The sequence below is a fragment of the Rattus rattus genome, chromosome 1 (assembly GCF_011064425.1).
Source record: "Rattus rattus isolate New Zealand chromosome 1, Rrattus_CSIRO_v1, whole genome shotgun sequence".
NCBI lineage: Eukaryota > Metazoa > Chordata > Mammalia > Rodentia > Muridae > Rattus > Rattus rattus.
In genome coordinates this window covers 240,713,527-240,730,730 of record NC_046154.1, presented here as the reverse complement: position 1 = coordinate 240,730,730, position 17,204 = coordinate 240,713,527, and the positions used below count along the sequence as shown (strand labels likewise).

The window sequence follows — 17,204 nt, the reverse complement described above, 5'->3', positions numbered from 1 at the left end:
AGAAGTCCAATAAATGTGTAACAAATGGATACAGTTTTAAATAAAAGAATAGAACATGAATTACACCACTTTCCTTAAAAAGGAAAATTCACAAGTCATAGAAATGAATCAAAACCTTACTTTATCCCATTCAAATACTGTGTGTGTACTCTACATGATTATGTTACACCAGTTTTCAGTAGCTAACTTTGAAACATGCATTTTCTTCTTTAAAGCAATTATCTAGACTGCACTGAGGTAGGAATTCCTAGTCTAATCGTGGGCAGCACCATTTCATGGGCTTGGTCCTGGATTCAAGAAAAAGGAGAAGTGGGCAGACTAGAATAAGAACAGCCATTCATCTCTGTTTTCTGACTTGCTACTTCCATTTTGACTTTCCTGTGATGGTAGACTGCATCCCCAGAACTCTAAGCCAAAATATAGCTTTTCTCCTTAAAAGCAAAACCAAAAACATTCAAAAATTGCTGAGCACTGTGCTCTTAATGTTAAGCTGACAATGGCTGTGCCTTCTCTTTCCCCTTGTATAATTCAACATCATGAACAAAACCAAGAATTACCTCCATAGCCATAGTTATAAATCTGCGAGGAATTTAAAGAGGAAAAAAAAAAAAACAAACAGCCAAAACAAAAGATAAATCAAAGGATTTTAGTATACAAATACTGCTTTGATGTTTAGAATATACAATACGAGAGAGAGAGACTGTGTGTGTGTGTGTGTGTGTGTGTGTGTGTGTGTGTGTGTGTGTGTGTGATTTGCCTGCATATATGTATTACACCTATAAGAAGTCAGAAGAGGGCACTGCATCCCCTGGGAGTAGGGTTACAGATGATTGTGAACTGCCATGTGGTTGCTGGGAATCAAATAAGCCATTTCTTCAGCCCTGCATAACACTATTTAAGACATACTGGTCTGTATTTCAGCCTTATTACAATCAATTCAAACATGTACTTTTCAGAAACATATAAATATCTTCATATACACATTGAAAAATCATTTTCCCAATAGGTATTATGTTAATATGACATCAAGATCATTCTCATATATCCAGTGCAGTAAGGATTTCCAGACTGTTAAAAAGCGAGACTTTTACCAGGAAAACTTCCTGAAAAGGTCAATGATAATTCAGGAATCTTGTGCAAAAAAGATAAACTGAATTACTCTAAGATCAGGTTTAGATGAATATCCAAACACAATGGATCAGATCTGAGAAATAAAAAGCAATCTCTCAAAACCCACAGGTTTTCAGCTGAGGGCATTTTTTATTTCTAAAAAAGAAAGCACTATTATATATAAACCTATTTAAATCTTTATAGGTAAAATAAAAGTATTGATCATTACATGTACAAGTGCTGACACTGCTACTTTGAAAGAAAGAACAAGTTAAAGACACAAGTTAAGCTACTGCTGTCATTGTTTCAGTGGGTACCACAGACAAAACACAGTAAGCTATATTTTGGTTTCATCCAAGAAGCCAATGCCACTTTCTTTGGGGAAGATGTTGTTAAACATAATTATTATTAATGCATTTGGCAACTTTACATTTGTCTCCTAATCTAACTTGACTTAAATCTCTCACTAGCCAATTCCAAATTAGCAATTTACTAGAAAGAAGATAATTAAAATATACTATGTACATGTATTTTTATGAAATTATAATATTATAAAGTATCTTCTTGCTTCAAGAATAAGAATTTCTGGAATTGTATTTAACTCTAATAATTTCTAGTAGCAAAGACAAGTATATATTTCATATAATTTATTTCCTGTTTTGAGACAGGGTCTTGCTACATAGCTCTAATTGGCCTAAAACTTGCTAGGTTGACCAAGCTGGGTAGCTAGAATATACTAGCTCCAGATACAGCAATACAACATTTTACACACACATTAAAAGAGCAAACAAAAGAACCCAGGCATGAGGGTGCATATCTTTAATCACATGACTTGATGTGTGTGTGTGTGTATGTGTGTGTGTACACAGAGGAGGGCTCACCCTTTTCAGAGGAGAAGGGGAGGAAGGAATGGGGGAGGATTTGTGTAAGGGAGTACCAGTAGTAGAGGGGGGCTCATATTGGGATATAAAATGAACAAATACATTTTTCTTAAAAAGCGAAAGAAAGAGGGAGAAAAAAGAATGAAGAAAAAAATGACAAGAAATATGTCTAGGGAATGCTCACAATGATCACACAAAAAAAAATTTAAAACAAAGAAATTCCATCCAAACACAAAAGGTACCTAAAAGTTCTTACACGAGGGGTTTTATATGAATTTGAGGGAAGTTAAATATCAAAATATCTGTGCAAGACTTAACCAAGAGCACCCTTACCTGTAGCTGCTGCAGCTCCTTTTACATCACTCACTACTTTGGAGGTGGGATTTGCAAACAATGGTGTCTCCTCCTTTTCTTCCCTGGGACATTCACCACCAGGGTAAGAGGAATCTGGGGCTTGACTTCCTGTGACTTCTGAACCACAACTTAAATCAAGAGGGAGACAGGGTCCCAGCTTCTGGAGTGGCACATATGCAATAGCAGGCACTATGTAAAATTAAAAAGAAAAGAAAACCATAAGATTAACACAGAGAAACTGGTTCAGTTCATATCAATGCAGATCACTGGTGTTTATACAGTGCCTGACAAAAAGAAGGCACCAGATAGGTTATCTGTAGCATATACAAAGTGCTTGTAAGTCAAGAGACATTAAAGAGAACTTAATATTTGAAAAATTGATGTTAGTTATTTGGTTCTATAGGAAATCGATATACATTACCTTCTGGTACTGAAGACTCTTGCTGATTCTGAGAACTGATGGAGAATACTTTCCCATCAGTTGCTGAAGAGGAAGAAGAAAGCTTTTCTAGAGAATCATCAGGCATGGGTAAGGTGGCTAAGCGCTGAGATCTTCTTCTTCTCTCACTATGCTTGCAAGGTCTAGGGGGATTCACAGGCTGTGGAGAACCTAGAAAAAGATCTTCAATGTTCACGAAGCAGATACATACCAGGATCATCTTATAATTTTTAAGGAGATAAGCAAGAAAAAAATGAGCCATATTCTGCTCTCTGATGCTGCTATTAGATAACCACAAGAAATGGCATGTTCCAGAGGCATTCAAAGGCAAAAAAAAAAAAAAAAGTATTCCTTGTCACAAAAAGAGCTAATCAAAACATCTAAAATCTAAAACCACTAGAACTCAAAGACAGCAGCATGGAACTCTAATTTCCAGTAGCTCTCCCCAAGTGTGAGACTGGAGTTAGCTCTCTAATTGTGGATTCTTGTGTCAACTGCCATTCTGCCTCTAAGAAAGTAGTCCTTTAAAAGCAAAAAGTAGGGGAGGAAGGTGGAGGAGAAGGGAAAGGAGGAGGTCAGGAGAGAGTCTTGCTGCATAGCAAACACCGACACTCTAAAGGGAGAGGAGGGCAGGGCACAGAGCTTGTATACACATTATACAGCTGCTGCTTTCCTTCCCTTCCCTTTCCCGGTGAGCTACGATAAGTAACCTATCCCATCCTCACACTCACACATGGACTTTTCAAATATATATCTGGGGCCTGATTCATTCAAAAAATTGAACACAAACAAACCAATATGCTTATTAGGGCTAAATTAGTTATTATTTAGTATGACGCTATTCTTGCCCTTAAGAAAGTATTAAACAAATACTTTCATTTGTTTGAACAACTAATTGTAACATTTGTCTTTTAGTGATGCTAACACAAATGTTTCGACAATTCTTTAATGCTTAAGAGTTCTTTTTGGACTATGAAGCTGGTGAATTATATAGTAGGCAGGAATGCACAAGATGATATATTACTATAAAAAAGTAGTACTTTAAAGAAGCTGATGTTTTAAGTATTTAAGAATAATTGACAATGAAAAATAATGAAAAACAAAACAAAAAAAGCCATGAAATAACAGGGAAAACCAAAGGATAATTCTAACTTTATGATGCTGTAGTTATATCAATATATAAAACAATTTCAAAATAAAATGCTTCTTGGTGTTTTGTGATAATCTATTGACTACTACTGACATTCTTTCATAATGAAGTTTCAGAGAAAAAAATTTCAATTCCCCTTGTTTTCTGCCTAATTATTAAAAGAAATAAAGACTGGTCAAAATTTAAGGTATGTTCTTTAGTGATAAATGTGAGAAGTAAGTGAAAAGCAGGTATGTTTGATGAAGCCTTCCAAATGCCAATATCATTATTTTGAAAGAAAATACAGAATACATTACAAGGAAATGTGTCATCCTTATTTTCTGATCACAGCACGGATTTGTTTGCTGAGTAAAGAAGAAAAATTCAAGTGTCATCTAACTAGTGACTTTTCTAATAAATGCTTCATATACTAATCTTGGTTTTGTGAACATAACCTTTTTTTAGTTAGCCAAATCCGGGTAGAAAAAAATTTTTTTCAAAAGACTAACACTTGAAAGATTAGTACTACAGCAGTCAAATGTTATAACAAGGAGACATTCTCCTTTCAATAAGAGGTGAGACTGGATTCAAGGTTACCTTATTAACAAGAATAAATAAAGTGCACTCAGAGGGACTAGCTACCTGGTCACAGGAAGAATAAGGTGTCACATGAAAACATGGACTAAGGGTCTTTTTATAGTTCTTTTGTTTCCAGAGGGATTTTGTTTGTTTGTTTTTTTGCAATGAATCAGGCCTTATCTTATTGAGGAGAGTGAAACTACAGTGGGATCTGTGTCATTTGATGGCAGGACTTCTTAAGGAGCAGTACAGACTTGGAACAGTAAAGCAGTTAAGAAATGTCCATGACCTACTCTTGAAATAATTTTAAGCTTTCTCTGTCATATCCACTTAACTTTTGAGTTTTTAAAAAACAACTTCATAAAAAAACAAGATAACTACAACAAAACTATTTTGACTCTATCTTACAGGATAAGTAACTATTTGTAAAGTCTGTGCTCACTAGTTTTATTTATCACTGAAGAAAGCTGAGATACAAGCGTCAAATCCTTGGCTTGTATTAATTCTGGGGCAAGTGGTGACTTAGGGGTTTTTATACACCCAGAAGACTCTCCAGATTCATGTTTGCATTTCTTGCTGCGAGCCTTCCCTGAAGACAAAGTTGAGGATAACAGTGCAGGTTTCTGAGTGTTGGCAGAACTGCTAATGACAGCTTCATTTTTTTTCTGACTTTGAGGTTTAGGTGAAATCGCCTGAATAAATAATAAAAAATTGATATTTTTATTTTGGTTTCTTCATTTTTCTTCTTGTATTCTATTTTTGATTGTTAAGCAACTTTAGTATCCAAAAACATTGTTAAGCAACATATAACATTTCTATTACAAATGAAAAACCAAAAAGAACCCCACAAATTATTAACTAAAAGTTGAATAGGCTGTCTTTAAAGGGATACTGTCAACTATAAGTCCATGTTTTTAATGCCCATGAAATTCTTCTAATATGAAACATCCTATTGGACAAACACTTCAGTGTTAATTTGAAACTTCTTTCTTCTGAAACTGTAATTGTCAATGGTATTACAACATCTAGGGAAATGAACAAAAGTACTGCGTGTTTTAGAGTGCTGAAGAACACATTTTAGAAGGCATCAAGTGTGTGGCTGTCTCAGCAGACAGTTTCCCTTTAAAGAACAATCTCAACAGGAAAACAATGACCAAATTAACAAAACATTATCTTTAACTCGTTTTAGTGCCGAAAGCTAGAGTTTCATAAGCAAAATGCATCATGAAATCAGAGCCACCAGCAGTAGAGAGTTAAAAGACTAAAAACAATACAGAACAAGCAACAACTACAACAACAGAAAAGAGATAAAATGTAAGTTAAAACATTGGATTTAAAAACAAAATACGTCGCAGTCTTAAGTAAGAGTTTTTACCTTATTCCTGCCAACTGATACTTTTGAAAAAAATTGAGCCTTGTCAGTTCTTTCATAAAGAACATTTAATCATGTGGCAGCACACTTCCCTGCACATGTAAACATATGTATGATGTATCTACTGTTAAAAACAGAAAGCAGCCACATTGGATCCACGTTTCTGTCGCACTAGCATGACTATTCTGGTTTTCTTGCTAGTATCTAACAGCAAAACATGAATGAAATACAGACTTTGAAAAACTGATATTATGGCAAGCCACTATAAAGAGTAAAGTTGCTAGTCTTATAAATAACATGCCTGTCCCCAAGAAATCATTTAGCTTCTACATATTTGGGGAAGGAGGATGTTTGTCAAATTTACAATCTTCAGTTTTCTAGAATATGATAGATCATTGTCTGGGGACCAAATAGATAATTCTATTCCCATTAAAATAAAAAGTACTCAGACTTTGGTCGTGGGAATTATATATTTAATACTAAATATGGCTTCACTGAATGTTCTATAGATGGCATACTAGACATCTAACATAAAAGGCTGTGTGACAAGTGTCCCATTCACTCAACTTTCATTTTCTACTCTTTAATTTTTCACTATACATGTGTGCAAGTAGAACTATCATTTGCAAAAGAACTCAAAGACTAGAAAGTATTCCTAAGCTTATTATAAAAGATGTTGCCAGGAAAGTAATTAGAGCCATTACTTGTAAATAAACAATTTTATTGTTCATCTTTGCATATGTGAGAGACATCACTACAGCATCCATTACTCTTGAGTTACAAAGTTATAAAACAAGATTGTAAAGCTTAAATTAATAACTTGATAAGGTGCTTAACTTCTAAACAAGGACAAATTAACATATTTAACCTTAGTGAATTATTATGCATCAAATGCAAGTTTTATCTGAAAGTAAATATAACATGACATTCCCTAATACAATTAAGTAATCTATAACTAATAATCTGATAATGGGGTTCAAGACCACAGTTTGAATCTATCAGAAATATAAATTCATTAGTACATCAAATTGTGGCTGTAGGCCTGTTATCAGTCTGTCATAACTGGCATTGTAACTCCTTAGGACAACAGAAGTTACCAACAATCAAACTTTCTCATTTTAGGTCTCTTGCTGATACCAACTAAAATAGTTAAGAGCTTTATAACTCGGCTTTTCAACTTAAAAGCAAGGCTAACAAATACCATAAAAATTAAGAGTTTGGTTACAAAACATTTTCACATTGAAGTCAACCTGAATGACAAAATAAAAGAGGGAACAGCATGATGTTCCTTAAACTCTAGAACATTTACAGAGGTTCAATTAATGATTATTGGTCTCTGTTACAAAACTGGCAAGGACTTTGAAAAGTTTTGAATTATGCAAGTACAAATAACCGAGTTGCTCTATTTTCCTTTCTTTTTAAAACTGTTTCACTGAACTTGTTACTGAATTCTAAACTAACTTCCCACATATAGTAAGTACTTTTCACAATCACATTTACCTCACAGATTATGTGTAATGAAAGATTGACATTGTAATGAATTTTCCAGAAATATTTTATTACCCGTCCCTGATTTATCGCATTCCGAGTATATTAACAGTTGAAGGAGTACAAAATATTGTTATATCTGGGACATTGAATATAGTCATACACAGTAAAAAAGTTATTTAAAATTTGGTTGATATACTGACAATAACGGCAAAGACTTAACCGTTTGATGCTCACAGAAAATCGGAAGGTATGAGTCATTGACATACTGATCTCAATTTAAAAGACCATTCATTTAACACAACATTAATGGAGGTACCAAAACAATGTACTGCTTTCAAATCAGGCCTAAATAAACACTGAAAAACTCAATACAATATCAATTAAATTTGGGCTATCCTTTAAAACACATATAAAGAGCAAAAGGTACTCATTTTAAAGTCTTAATAGGCTACTAATAAAGAAACTAAGATAATACAAAAAGGATATATTGAAACTACATTAAGGCTCAGATTTTAAAACAGGAGAACCAAAGAAATCCAGTTATGGCTATTACTGTATTCATACAGTGCCTAAGCAGTTAAGCCCTTAGAGGATGGAAAAGCATGCACAGCTCATTATGTACAGGTATTGAGGGAACTTGAAGGTAGCCAAGGCCAGTTCTAACAACTGCAACCTGCAGTTTTAAATTTCTCTATTAGGTGGTTTAAGACAGACCCTTAATGTTTTTAATTATCTTTTTTTATTGTAGTTATTAAAATATACATCCTAGCAAAAATGTATGGCTCATTGATCAATTCATAAAACACAGTCTAAGAACACCAACTGTTACAATATAAAAGGAACTTCTTATAAAAGAAGCTTAATTGGATGTCAAAAAACCCTGTTTAAATCCACAAATGGAAAGTATTTGTGTAAGGGTCTTTGTGAAAGCTAAAGGCGTCCAGCTGGAAGCTCATACCCTGGGATGCCTGTCTCCAGGCCTTGTAATTGAGGAGACAATGGCTTTCATGTCAGTCTATGGAGAACATAAGCTAATACAGTCCATAGCTTATGTGCATACTTGGGAGAAGGCAGAGTTAAAAGTGTCTCATCAATGAGTCAGTGCTCTATCCCCATATCTGATCAGAGGGCAACTGCAATCACGTGGTACTACAGCTCCGTGAGGGACCTTCCAGTGGGACCTTGAAACAATCAAATGCTACCATTTCATACCTGCTCCAGGACTGGAGCTGTTGCACTGCAGTCTTCTTTTTTTTCAGCACCATCCACCCCAACTGCCTTGGATGCCAACAAGCCTTGAAAAAAATTTTTACAAGAATGTCTTGTTAGAAAAAAATACTGATTCCATCATAATAAAGTTCTACAGGGAGTATTTTCAAATGCTAACTTTTAATAAGTGAAAATTTATTAAATTTGAGAGTTGTTCACATAGTTGAGATTTTCCTTTCTTTTTAATGTTACTTTTTGACATCTTTAAATACATAATATTTCTGAGGAAATTTTCTGGCTTCCAAGTCTAGATTAAGATGTTTTATATTTCTAATACTTAAAAAGTATAGTAGCACATCATTCTGTCACATTAGTTTTCAAAAAGCATTTCTAAATTTAAATTTCACTTATACTCTTTAGCCTTGGATTTGTGCATCTATGCTCACTTACGCAGTATCTTCTTCCAAATGTTTCAATACCATTTCTTGGACATACTTTATATGAAAGGGGAAGAATGTGTAGGTCTTTAGAACATCTAGCCTGACTTCATTCTACACATGATGAAAAGATGGAAAGTTCTAGTTGTTTTATAATGTATATCCCTATCACTAGATTTTAAAAGACATAACTTTATTTATGATAGTTATTTTCACAAAACATGAAAATTCTGCCTTCATTAATAAAAGCATTTACTTGGATACAATTCTTTACTCATTCTGTCAGTACCTTTTATGAGACAAGGTTTATCAGGCCTTCAAATGAACAACTATTCCATTTTATGGCTATTTTGTTCATAAAAGCAAACATGTATAACAAATGATAGCAATTGTAAACTTGCTATAGGAATTTTGTCACCTTTATTACTAAAACTGTTAACATTAGTTCAAAGGAAAGAAAATGCTCCCTGAAACACTAAAGGACAAAGAGCTATTCACAAGGCAACATGACCAACTTTCTCATATAACTACTTCAAAGTAGTTATAAAAGTAACCAAGATGGGAATACACATATTCATAGGACCTCCTTAAAGTAGTAAGAGAGACAAATGTAGTCATTAGGCAGAAGGCACACTGGCTTTACTGAAAAGCTGAATGTCTACACCTAGTATGAAACAAAGAGGTGCAGTGCAAAGCAATGATTTTGATGTATCAGTGACTGGTACTCCACTTAATTTGAGACCATAATCTGTGTAGCTCCTTCACATCCCATGCCACGTAAAGCATAGATTTAAATGAGAAATAAAGGCGTGCAAATTATTGTGTAAAATTTCAACCCACAAATTCAATCCTAATTACATTGTAAACATATTTTATAAATGAACACAAAAGATATAGTATAAAATATATTTCTTTAACATGTAAAACGACATAACACTGTTTTTGTTTCTTTACCAGCTAACATTCTTGAGAATAATGAGATACCTAAGTTTTTGTTAATGATACAGAATCAAAGTCTTTTTATGTCAGGAAATTAGCAGAAGTTTTATTTCTCATTTGTTATGTTCTATTCAAACATGACAAATAGTTGCCATTCCATACTTAATAATTATGCCTTACTCTATTTTCTTTCCTAGAAGTGATAGAAAGTTTTTTAGAGTCATCAATAGATGAGATGAATTTCAAACTCAAATTTTGTATGGTATAAGTTGTAAAAGAAAAAAATTCATCCATAACCTATTACAACAGTATAGACCATATTGATTAAAAGCCATTTCTATATAATTGTTGTAAAGAAAAAGGAAACCCTTTAATTTGGCCAAAGAGTAATGAAGAGCTTAAGACAAACTAATTTCAAAATACACTTGGTATCTAGAGCATTCTAAAAGCTCCAAATATATACAGTAAAATTTTGTATGACTGAGCAGAATATCAACTTTAAAAAAAATTACTAGGCATAAACAAAAGCGGACACATGATAAAACAGGTGCTTGGAGAGCAGGGTCTACCTCTGCCTGGAGGGATAGTGCAAATGTAATTATCTTTCCCTGATACCATTCTAAAAAAAAAAATTCAATATACATAGTAAATGAGAATTCAAAAGAAACTGACACAAATTAAGTTAACTTTAATTATTTCAAATACTTATTACCAGTACATTAGAGTCAGGCTCTGCTCCAGAGACTGTCTTGAAGAATGCAAGATACAGCACCAGGACATTAAACAATGAGTATAAGGTGAACATCAAATCATCATGAATCCTACCACCAAACAAAATTACTTCATAATGATCTACTTCACTGAGAAACAGGAAGCCAGCACTCCCTGGAATACAAAAGGGAGTGCTCAAAGAACAAAGAAGTTGAAATCTTGGTTAAATTTATCTGTCATAAGTAAATTTAAATCTAGGATGTTTTTCAAAATTTTCAAAAATCCCTGACATTGCACAAACCTTTCTAATTTCCAGCAATGTCCACAACAATTGGAGTATATCATGTTTTAAGTACTACTCTTTACTCTTTTTTTTAAGATTTATTTTATGTATATGAGTACACTATCACTGTCTTCTGACACACCTGAAGAGGATATTGGATCCCATTATAGATGATTGTGAGCCACCATGTGGTTGTTGGGACTTGAACTCAGGACCTTTGGAAGAGCAGTCAGTGCTCTTAACCACTGAGCCATCTATCCAGCCCCTATTCTTTATTCTTTTATGATGTGTACACTTACTATTTTCAAGTCCACTAAAACTCAATTTGTTTGCAACTTGTTTCTAAAGTTATGGATTGTGGCTTTCAATGCAAAGCTGTCTACCTTAAATGAATGTATGTATAATATAGATAGGACTATCACTAAAGCATATTACATATTCAAAAACCATAACCAAGGAGAATACAATTTCATTTCTTTCTAGTTGCAAACTTTGAAAACATCATCATTTTGTCTTTCTTTCTATAAGCAATCAGATTAGAATCACCATAAGAGACCTATGAAGGGAAGCAAAGGAAACAGTTAAACTTATCCAATGATTGGTTCACTTATATTTGGATATACTCTATTTAAAAATAGAGTGGAAAAAAGGAAAGGAAGCAAGAACAAACTGCTACAATTCTTGCCCACTCCTCCCTAGTAAAGGAAAAAGATACCCAGGTAGAACTTGGTAAGTTTAAAATACAGCAAGATTCCAACATGAATCTGCCATTTTACATTAGTTCTCATTTCTCTTCACAGACCACAATTGAAATACAAGCACACCAGGGGTTAGGATTGAAGACAATCCTATATCTATTGTCCTTCTGCATGGCATACTTGTGACATGAAATCAAAAATAAAAGCAGAGATGAACTGCTAAAAAAGACTGTAATGCATTTAAATCTTCTGAGTAAATAAAGGGGGAAGGACCCCAATGTCTTCACATGGGTAAGATTTTGTATTAGTCTGTTGCTAACCATTACACTTGACATTCCTAAGGAAAACTGAAGAGAAAGCCCCTTTACGGACGACCTGAAGTGTTACTAAGCAACCTGGATTACAGTCTGAGGAACAAGGTAAATGGTTCTTTTAACCTTACTACTGCCTCTCCAAGGCCACGCAGAGATAATCATCATGTGGAGTCACTGGCTTCTCTTTCAGTTTTGTTATTTCTTTAAATACGGATCTTAACCCTCCCATCCTCTCATTAAGGAATTTAGAAGCAGGCATATGTGAAAGCATATTGGCTGAAACTAAAAGTAGGCTATGTGGCTGAAGGAGGAAAACCCATCATGCTGGGAAGCTGGCAATTAGCTGTATCCTGGCAGTGGCATTTCGATCTTCCTTGGTCTTGAATCCTCCAACAGTGCAGTGTCAATTCTTTTATCACAGGAGCAAGAAGCAGCTTTCCTTTCTGCCCTGCAAGCATCACACTGAGTTCTGTATTTTAAGCCACAACCAAAGTCTCAAGTTGACAGTAGAACAATCAATTTAGAGAAGAGTCTGGGTTTCTCCAAGGCTAACAATTTCTAAAAACAAAGGTACTATAAACAAATTGAACAAGCCTGATCCCCTCAGTGCAGAAAGAAATCATAACCCTGCCACAGAGAAGCTCACAGGAGCCCTCTGCTCCAGCCACCCTTCAGTAGGTCTCTTGAAAAAAGACACAGCACATAATTAGTACTTTTTTCCTGGACCTAACAGAGAAGCTAATCTTCTTCAAAGTACTTACATGAATGGCAACAAATTTTTATTCAGTTTTATTAGACCAAAGGCCCTTGAAAATATTTTGTTCTGAAAATTCAGGTGTCCAAATCAGTAAAATACTTAAGCTTCCCTTTAAAGTATACTTAGAAGTAAATTACAATCCTAATTTCATTTAAATACCAGAAACATATTAGGCTGACAGCCTACACATTTTAGGTGTAGTATGCCTGGCACTGGATATAATATTTCAATTCCCTCTTCTTTGAGCACTAGCCTGCTAGGATTGTATGTAATTTCATCATGCCTATACTGCTATATACCTTATAAGAAGCTACTCTAGAGACTAACCTCAAGAAAAGAAGCAGGAACTAACAAGTAAGTCAGAGACTTAATTTAGTCAAATATTCATATTTTTACCACAAATGGTTCCATTCTTAAATAAGTTTCCACTCTGTGAAATTGTTTATTGTGTAAAAATATTTAAAGTTAGAGAAATGAAGCCACCACAAGTTGGTAAATACAGAGAACCCATTTCTGACAGAAACTATTCCCACAATGGAAGTGATTTTAAGACTGTATTCTTGTAACATTTGAGCTTATTGATCCTCACAACATCCCTGTGAGGTAGGTAGAAAATATGTACTATTTTTCAAATTTTATAATCCAAAGAGCTGACAGTGTTGTGAGATGTTTACTTTGAAGAACCAGAAAGTAATCAACTTATTACACTGAGCCAAAAGATCAATTTTCTTTTATTAAAAAGAAACTACTCTAACATGAAGCCCCTAAGACCCCCTACTCCGTACCACCAAAAGAATCATTGTAGTTTACCAGTAATCTTGTTAAGTCGGGCTCTCTTTGCCTGAAATGAGTTGCCTTGATTACTTTTCCTCTTGTTTGTTAATGTGCTCTCTGGCTGTGGAAAGACGATCTTTGGAACGCTGTCTATGTGAAGTCCTACTTTTAACAGAACACATATGTGAGAGTTTGTCTGGAATCCAAAATTAAGACATATAATAGATAGCAAGTTAGTAAAAGCATTTGAATATATAAAAATCTAGTGTTTCATTATGAATTAAACAAACACAAATCCCTTAGGATTATACAACAAAAATAAAAGCATACTAAGTAGTTATTCTTAAAGCTTGAAGAGAATAACTTAATGCTTCTTCTATATAGCACACTAAAACAGCACAATTCCTTAAAAACTAAAACCAGAAATTTCAAACAAAAATCCACTAATATCAAATGATTTATACTCAAGAATATTGAAAGCAGCTAATGTCAAGTACTGACATTAAACCTTTAATCTTCAGAGTTATATCCACTCTGATAAAGATAATTAAATCAGTCACCCTATTATCCTAGAAGTAAATAGTTTAATTCTAAGTTCAAAATTATAGGTGACCAAAGGATTTTGGCTGATTTGCTACCACAGTTTACCTGTGTCACGAGAAAGGAAAATAAGAATGTATTTTGTACCAAATGGTTCACTAGATGTGGGTAGCTCTTCCTTCTTCTCAATCTCTGCTGTGACTATACATGTGGAAGTCTCTGCCTTCTTTGAAGGTACTTTGAACCATTTTCCCCCATCTCTCTCTTTCTCTTTATTGCTGTTAGCACTGGTTCGAGGTTTAGACCCTGTTTTATTCTTCGCTGCAGCTGCAGCAGCTGCTTTGACTAAAGCAATCCAGTCCTCCAAAGGAAAAACATAGAACATGAAGTATTAAAATCCAACTTTAGCTTCACTAATAAATAAAACATGACAGCTACTTAAACATACACACAGGTAAAAAAAAAAAAAAAGAGGCTAACTATATGAGGCAGATTATTAGCATGACTAAGATTTTAGATTAATAAACTAATTAACTGAACTGAAAATAAAAAATATTCAATGGCAAATAGGTCTTGGATATGTTTTCATATAATTAATCAAACTCAACTTTAAAATCCTGTAAGAAATTTAGAATGCTATGTGACATGCTCCAACATGTCATTGTTAAAAGTGTTACTACTTTTCTTTCTCATAACACAGTTAATCGCAAAGAAGAGAATTATACTATACTTTTTAAGTATTGAGAAAAATGTTTTACTACTGAACAAGCTACTGTTCCTTTTCGAGATGCACATAACATTTGATTAATGGTTAATTTCTTAGAAATCAAACTATGATTTTACTTTTTAAACATTTAAACTTTAGGACAATTTATCACACCCTTTATAATACTAGTAAAGAAATTTTGTTAGTTGCTAAAATACTCTTACATTTATTTGCTGTGAGGTAAGGGTTGGGGGGAATGCACATGCCATGGCATGCATCCTTCCATCGTGTGGGTTCGTGGATCAAACTCAGCTGACGCTAGGTCATTAGATTTGGCAACAAGTGCCTTTATTTGCTGAAGCATCTTCTCTACCCTAAATAAATCTTGTTCTTTACTTTCAATTTAAAATTCTTTATTGTAAAAGTATAAAACACGGTAAAGAAGCAACAAATGGTTCTATATTGAGTTTTAGTAAAAAAAAATTTAAATAAACATTTGCAATGTTTCTGCAGCGTTAATCCTTCACTCATGTCCCTAAAACACTGTCTAAATGGACTATAAAGTTCACCTAGCTTGTACAGTTCTTATTCTACTGAATATAATTTTATAACATAAAATGAATTTAATTAGTGAATTGTACAAATGAACATAAACACTACTGTAAACAAATTTAAACAAAATATATGTGTTAACCATTTACCCGTGAAAATATATCATGAGGATAGACAGGCCATTATAAACAAATAATAAATGTATTTACAGTCACCCTCCCCTCTATCATTAAAATGATCTGCAAATATCAGGTGATTTACCTAACATGGTTTTTTTTTGTTTTTTTGTTTTTTTTTTGGTCTACTTTCTAATGAATGTCTCATAAGACTAACTAGGTACTAGTCTAACATTAAAATACAAAAGCTGATAAAAGAGAAGGGGCTAGTCAAAGAATTTACAAAGATATAAAATTAACCATATGATAGTATAATGAGAAGGTATAAGCAAGGAAGACTAGAAGTTCAACTTTATCCTTAGGTACATAGGCATTTCAAGAACAGCCTGGGCTACATGAAACCATCTTTAAAAGAAGAGATGAAAAGATGATGTGACGGGACATACAAATATACCATAACAGAAGAGACTTATTCTGATCGAAAAGAAAAACTAATGGGAGACTTCAGAAATAAGGGTGTGGAAGTTGGTCTCTAGATCTAAAGATGAAGAGAACTGGCTTGAAAATGGACAGCTAAAAGGGGGGAAACAAGTCTTCCAAATAAGATGAAAGACAAATGAAGGCTAAGAAGCCAGTGTGTACAGGAACAGAGATCCTTGTTGAGGATTTAGGTGAAGAGGAATTAGTTGAGGACTGCTACAGTTTAAAGGTTGAGCTTAAAAGGCTCACAATGAAGAAGTGAGGAGAGGAACTCCAACAAAGGAAAACCAAGAATAGGCCAACCAAGTAGATGAACAGCAGTAAGCATAACCACATCGCAAGTGCCTCATATAGCATGAACACAGGCTCCACACTGAAACTGTTTTGTTTGTTTGTTTGTTTGTTTCAGTAGACAGAGCAACTTTGGACATGGTTAGGGGTAACTTCCATCTCAAGTTTCTTTCTACCTTCACTTTCAAAACTTAAACACTTAAAAATGCTTTTTAATCATAAACTGGTTTAATCACGGCAAACATGATAGCCATGTGATTAAACAATTACTTTCGGTGTTCTTCTCCTGAACTGTTATATAGAAAAGCTTCATTGTAAAAAAGAACTGAGGATGCTTTTCCACAAATCAGAATCAATAACATACTCAAAATGCTCTGTAGCCAACAGACAGTGCATTAAAAATGAACACTGCTTCAAAATCAGGTCTGATTCAGAAGTCACTTGTAGGTAATAGCTGAATGAAACTTTGGTCACTCAATTCACTATGCTCTGACCTCAATTCAACAGATGCAAAATATTAGGAAGGTGAATGGCAAGGGATTTAGAGCCATTTATAAACCCATCTTCAGTGCAGGTCAATACATACTTTACATTAGCACACTTTAAAAAAGAATGAAGATGTGAGACTGTGTTTAGACTTCAAATTCAAAATATATGCTCAGTCCCTGAGCTTGCAGTTACTGCTGCTATACTTAAGGGAAGAGTAACAAGTAGTAAGACACCTTACTAAGTTGTCCTGCGAGATGTCAGCTTTATAACTACGGATCGACATTACCATTCGATTCAAAGTTATATACAAGAAGATAGGGATAAAGCCGGGGCATCTTAGTTTGGATGGTCACTATGTCTACCATATCATACTCCCCAATGAAGAACAATATCTGCAAACAAAGTTCAAGAAGTCCTACAGCTAACACTTCAACAGAAGCATTTCAGAAATCTATCACAAAGGTCAAGCTATCTTTAAAATGCAATCAGAGGTGAGATAGCATCAACCAACTGTCCCGAAGTTAGGACTTTTATTATCTGAGTTTAAGAAGAC

General features: G+C 34.1%; 1 protein-coding gene across 13 annotated transcripts in view; it reads right to left on the bottom strand.

Annotated features, from left to right (window-relative positions):
* The window catches only part of Phf20l1 (PHD finger protein 20 like 1), a 66,370-nt gene that overhangs the window by 28,179 nt on the left and 20,987 nt on the right, over nucleotides 1-17,204 (bottom strand). For 7 of the 13 annotated variants that reach the window (XR_004389438.1, XM_032916164.1, XM_032916190.1 and 4 more), the window contains 6 exons: nucleotides 14,165-14,378; nucleotides 13,514-13,642; nucleotides 8,568-8,650; nucleotides 4,935-5,184; nucleotides 2,767-2,955; nucleotides 2,325-2,534 (listed from right to left, as the gene is read on the bottom strand). Coding sequence is in view for 12 of the 13 variants with exons in the window: in XM_032916164.1 (XP_032772055.1) it covers nucleotides 2,325-2,534; nucleotides 2,767-2,955; nucleotides 4,935-5,184; nucleotides 8,568-8,650; nucleotides 13,514-13,642; nucleotides 14,165-14,378 (1,075 nt within the window). In the remaining variant the exon portion in view is untranslated. Of the gene's footprint in view, nucleotides 1-2,324; nucleotides 2,535-2,766; nucleotides 2,956-4,934; nucleotides 5,185-6,564; nucleotides 8,651-13,513; nucleotides 13,643-14,164; nucleotides 14,379-17,204 lie in introns of those variants that run through there. The other 6 variants (XM_032916226.1, XM_032916201.1, XM_032916219.1 and 3 more) reach the window with 2 other exon arrangements.